We start from the raw sequence: 6,191 nt of genomic DNA, 5'->3' as shown, positions 1-6,191 counted from the left end.
AACTTGTGACAGGATCCCGTTAGCACACAACGCCCAAGAACATTGTCATGATGTCCCGATAAAATTGGCCGATATTCAGAATATCAAAGAATATCGTCGAGATATCTGAAATATCTTATGATAATACGAGTAAGGGACGTGTTTTGCTAACAGCAAGCTACCATGCGCCTTGTTCCCTAAATAGACTATCATGTTATAGAAGACAATTTCTGGTAATGACAGAGGAAGTATTCGAACGATAAAGGAGTAATTCGAATGGTTTGACCAACAAATGATTCGAGTATGAATCCGGAAGAACATTTCAGATAGGTAAGATACTGTTTTCTTATTATCTCAAAATGGTTCAAAACCTGTAAAAAATATTCAGAAGATGTGAATAGAATTTGATATTACTTTCTATTATTCCGATAGTCCCCTTACAGGTATTCAAAATCCTGTAAATCATGTTTAAACGGCATTTTATGCTAGCAGAATTCTTATTTACATAAAATGTACCAAGCAATTAGTTTCAATAAAGTGATATAAACAATATTCATAAGTTTAACAGAAACGCAAAGTAGGAATATAATAAGTTGAAATATAAATTTAAATCCAAATTTATTGTTATAATTTAAAATACTAAAAGATTATCTCAAATTATCACTGAAAACAAAGAAGAAGTCATATTCTCAAAAATTTTTTATTCAATGATTTGTCTTCATTTACTGTAAAGCTAATTCCTATCTAAATATTGTTTTGTATTTATAATGTGTTGTAGAGCAGAGATCAATCCTTTAAATTTATTCGGGCAATTTTCTTCAAAAACACTTTTGTCTTTTTTCTTATTGTTGCATTTGTTTTTCACGAATAAGCTTTTATTGATTATCAATTCCATATATTCTGTAGTAAAAAGAGTTTTTTTTGCACGCCATATTTTTGTCTCCTCTAAGTGATATTTTTTTCTTTTATAAGAATGAGGTACTCCGCTCCCCTTCTAGTTGTGTTCCAAGAAGAATTATACCCTTCCAAAACTATCTTTTGTTCATACTTCACTCACTTCTACTCTGTTTCTTTCTAACATATAATTTGAGAAAAGTGTTTCTGCCGTCATTGCCCGTTTGTCTCAGTTTTTCCCTATTTCTTTGTTTTTTATTAGTATCCATAGTTTCCTGTCCAATAACTCCCACGCTCTATAAAGCACTTCAATGAAAAATGAGCATTAGTTTTTTAAAAACACTAATGCTTCTTCAGAACTTATATACTTATTTACTATAAAACTTATGCTGCATTTCAGCACCAGAAGCATTCAATATCACCATTCATTTAAGAAAGAATTTAAAATTAAAGTGATTATGAATTTTAAGAGATTATTTTATTCTTAGATTTTCAAGCAAAAAGGAAACTCAATTGATTTCGAATTACTAGGATTTGGATGAGAAGGCAGAGAAGTGCTTTCCCTTTTTTCAAGACACGTTTTTTTTTTTTTGTTACTCTTCTTGTTTTCTTTCATTATCATTTATTCATACCATTTCATTTGGTGGACTTCTCCTCTTCCTCTTGTATACAGTCCCTCCCCATCATCTCTGAACGAGGCAGTATCGACAGGATTGTTTGTGGCCTACTGCTGTCTTTATCATAACCCATCCATATTACAAACAAATTCGCCGAACTGGCATCATCTTTGAGACGGGTGGCTCTAAGCCACTGGTGGTCAAGACTGCTCAATGGCCTCCTCAACTTCCCCTACATTAGATACTTTTTTAATGACCAAGAAGTCAACACTTTGAGAAAGTCTTCTCAAAACCCTCTGTATTCCCTCAACTGTGCGTCTCACTCAGAAAGACAAAAACTTTTAAACTTTAAATTTTTGGCAAAAAACTGCCAATTAATTGGTGGACTGGACTGCATATGGCAGAAGAGTGAAACGGTCCGTCAGATAGTAAAAGAGATGCAAATAAATTCAACAGGAATATTAATTCCTAATTATTTACTAATTCAGTAAATGTTCTGTTTGCATGGATATTATGTACATAAAATAAAATGAAATATCTATAAAATTTTCTAGTATATTTACTAAAGTATTTACCCCCACAGAACACTTTCTACTATAATTGTGATAACTGAAATAAGAATTTTTTCCAATAAGAAATTTGTGGGGTCATCCTGCTACATTTTCCATTTCTATCATACCGTAAGGAGTTATGGCCAGACAGAGTGCTTAGAAAGAAAACAAGGAAGATAATCCAGGGATTGATTGAAAATTAAAACAAATCCTATTTTCGAAACTCTCTCAAAAATGAGAAGTAATTTTTTGATTCTTCATCATATTCCTCTTTTAAAAATATTACTTGAGATTTCAACTGAAAGTCATTTAAAGGCTAAAAGCTTTCTTTCAAGAATATTTTAGAAAAATGTTAAGTTTTCATTAATAACAGCTAATCTATGAACAAACGTTTCTTATATGCAGTTTCGTTTAAATATTTTACTCCATTTTGCTTGATCACAATAAAATTAAAACGTTTGATAGCTGAACTGTAAAAATATTAGAAGCTCCTTAAAGTTTACATTTTGCACTTTAAATATATCCTACAGGAATCAAATTATAAAAAGTGAAATCTACGAAATCATAAAAAGAACGAATGGAGTGAAATGTTTTTTAAAAATTCTAGAATCTCTCATTGAAAATATGACGTCATGGAAAATTTTTTAAAAAAATATTTAGCTAGTAAACTGCAATAATTACGAAGATAACAAGTTACGAGGAATGATGGGTTTTTTTTCAAAATATGACTTTTAAAGAGCTGAAGTTTTTAAAATTTTAAAGTTAAATGTCTCTTTGAAATTATGCGAAGACTGTTTATATACAAGATATCTAAGACAAAAAAAATTGTACTTACTTCTCCATTCAGGTAGCAAAATATCAAGGAAACCAAGAAACCCTGAAAAAAAATATGAATAAATGGAAAAACGGTGCAGTTAACAAGGAAAACAATTTGTATATATTTCCCATTTTCAAGGAAACAGATGTATAAAAACGGTATGTCTGTCATTAAACTATGTTAATACGTGAAATAAAAAAAAAATTATAAGAAAAATAACATTCTATTTACAATCAAACTATCTCATTTTTTTAATTTGCAATTTTTACCTTTCTTATTTAAAGGTTTTTCAGCAAGTATAGATATTATAAAGAAGAAGAGTTTAGATTTATCCTCCTTTCATAAGGAACTATCTGTTTCATCTTTAAACATACTGAAGCTATCTTTATATCTTCTACCTGAAAGGGTTAGATTTAATATTAAATCGGTAAGATAACAGATCGTAACATAAGGGATAAAGGATCATTTCCTTCAGCTTTTAAAAGAGCGATCTGATAACGGTTTGAACAGTTTCGGGAGTTTAGAAGCTTTTTATTTAAATATGCAAAAGGACAATAAGTGATGCTCTTATTTGTGTATGTTTGTGGGGGGGGGGTTCAAACATGATCTCATATATATTTGTGGGGACTTTCAAATGTCCAGCATGGTCAGAAGGCGTAGACGAGAATGTAATTACTTTTATGGATGCATATTTTTCATCGTTATGAGATGAGAATATGAAGAACCGCGGCATCTATTTAAAAGAAGGGAGATTTAAATATTTGACACAAAAAAAGAAGAAAATGTCAAAATATTGGGGGGGGATTTATTATATCGAATATAATAAATTGATTAATTTATTGATTGATTAATTTATAATAATATTTGATTAATTTATGAATCAAAATTGCGGGGAAAATTTATTATATCAAATAATGGCAAAAAAAAAAAAAGATTTATATGCTTCTTGTGTTTTGTATAAGCGAGGCTTAAATTTAACTTTACAAAAAGAGCATACTTTATAGAATTAACTTTACAGAATGACTGAATTTTCGGTTGGTCTTAAATTTTAGGCAAAGTAAATGCATTAATGAATTTTAATAGAAATTTATAATCAATATAAAACTCTAAGGCAGATATAGCTTTTTTATATCGTTGTTTCGACTTCTTATTTTTTAAGATCGGAAATTTCCAAAAACAATTAAAAAGATTAGGGTTTTAAAATATATTCTTCAGTTTTTACTCTTTAGAAAATACCCGCATATTAAATATTAAAATATCAAGAATCGCAAATTCTTTATTCAAATATAATCACCCTTTGTTCTAAGTAAGCTTTTTAGCTTAGTTTTGTTTGTGTTTTAATATACTCAAAACAAATGAATACTTTACATATAGAGTCTAAAAAAATTGTGTAATGAAGTGTTTTTTTTTTAATGTCACCAGTCTCAAATTTTATAAGTTAATTAATAATTATAAGAGTCATAATTTTTTATCTTATATTAGAAACCAAACATTTTCTTATTATAACAAATGAACATTTTATCTTGCATTATGCATGGATAATTTTTATAAATATCGAGACTGACTTGCTTTTGAAATAAGATTCACATTTCCATTCTAATACTTTAAAAAATTATTTCTAACATGAGATGATTGGACAATTTATCTGATAATTATTTTATATTAATTAGAGCAACTATTTGTTAATTGTATTGTTATAATTTGAAAGAATAATAATTTATATCACTAAATAAAAGAATTAAGATACTTAAGAAAAAAATTCTTGCCACGGATAATTTTTCTTAATTAAAAAAAAAATATCCAAATGAATGGTATTTTTAATGAAAACAAAAATTCACTTTTCAAAAAATTACTTTTTTCTATAATTTTGAAGAAAATTTCACTTTTAATTTAGTATGTAAAAATAGAATTTCGGGTGAAAATCAATACACACCACATTTTCGAAGACATCTTCCTTTTAGAATGATAAAATATTTACTTTGCCAAACAAAGAGAAGATTTAAAGCAAATTATTCTGCATTACGTAAGAATAGATTATACGTAATGAATTAGAAATATCAAATGGAAGTTCAAAATATTCTTATCTCATGGGTTTATATATGTATCGCATACTTAATGAAAGGAAATATATGTTGACTGGACTATAAATTATTATTCAACTGGTAGAAAAGAAGTAGTATAACTGAATGAATAAATGATAGTAAATGGACAAACATTTAGATAGAAAATGAGTGCATTATTATTTATATCAGTTGTATTTATATTTCCTTCTGAATTGATAATTGGAGACAGTTGTTGCAGTTTCCATTCTTAGTTAATGAACGAAGTCGTTATTCCAGCCATTAATTATCTTTTCATTTCGTAATTTTCCGCCTCACATTTATATGGACATGTGAGCTACGATGACATTTAAGGTGAGTCGCTCCTTTATAAACAAAATATCTCTCATGGAATGGGCTCTGGCGTCAGTTGTCATCCGACCCCGGTATCCGACTATCTTATGCCAAGAATTGTTTAACAATAATTATCTCCCTTTAGCAAAATTCCATGCTTCTTCATCCAGAATCTGACTATTTCACTCATTACAGACTGGCTTGCTTGGAAGGAAAAGTAGTCCGGGAACGTTTGAACGTTTCTTCGCTCGAAGAATGAATAACTATAAATTATATGGTCATGTTTGGTTTTAAAAATAAAAGTAAATTCCTAATTGAAAAACGAATGCAAGCTGTATACAATTTTAAGAAGAATTAATTTATTTATATTTCTTTATTTAAAGAAACAGTGGAGCTGTTTTGAGATGGATCTCATAATTTTAAATCTTAATCAGCTGAGCTGGAATCCATCATTTCTCCAAATATCTGCCCAACATCAACAGGAAGTCATTTGGCTCATAATTTCGAATTTAGCTCACATACATGGTGTATATTTGGGAGGATGGTACATTGAACTTGGAGCCCTCCAGCCTGAAGGCTGATTTTTTTTTATCTACTAAGCCCTGGGCCCAAGGGTTAAAAAACACCAAATACTTAAAGAAAAACATTAACTTAAATGAAAATAATAACACGAGAAATGAAAGAACGTACAAATATTAATTACTTGTAGTTAAATGATAATTAGAAAATATTTGTTAATTGATTTAAGATACTTTGATGTAAAACTAGTGAAGGAAAAAAATATGTCAACGGATAATTGCAGAAAAAAAACTTAATAAAATAAAGAAACCAAAGGAAAGTGTATTCTAATTTTTAGTATAAGAATCAAATTGTCTCAAAGTATTGACATTTTTTATTGTTCTACTTATTCAGTTGGATAAAATAAATGAGATTGCAATTG

The 6,191-nt window shown here is 28.7% G+C and overlaps 1 protein-coding gene across 1 annotated transcript in view; it reads right to left on the bottom strand.

Annotated features, from left to right (window-relative positions):
- Positions 1–1,509: 1,509 nt before the first annotated feature.
- The window catches only part of LOC129972073 (calcitonin gene-related peptide type 1 receptor-like), a 196,548-nt gene continuing 191,866 nt past the window's right edge, over positions 1,510–6,191 (bottom strand). Inside the window, exons 15-16 of the mRNA XM_056086054.1 lie at positions 2,877–2,918; positions 1,510–1,722 (exon numbers count right to left, since the gene is read on the bottom strand). Coding sequence (XP_055942029.1) covers positions 1,510–1,722; positions 2,877–2,918 — 255 coding nt within the window. The remainder of the gene's footprint in view (positions 1,723–2,876; positions 2,919–6,191) is intronic.

The sequence above is a fragment of the Argiope bruennichi genome, chromosome 6, assembly GCF_947563725.1.
Source record: "Argiope bruennichi chromosome 6, qqArgBrue1.1, whole genome shotgun sequence".
Classification (NCBI taxonomy): Eukaryota; Metazoa; Arthropoda; class Arachnida; order Araneae; family Araneidae; genus Argiope; species Argiope bruennichi.
Note: the sequence above shows the minus strand (reverse complement) of the source record. Positions and strands in the feature narration are given on the sequence as shown.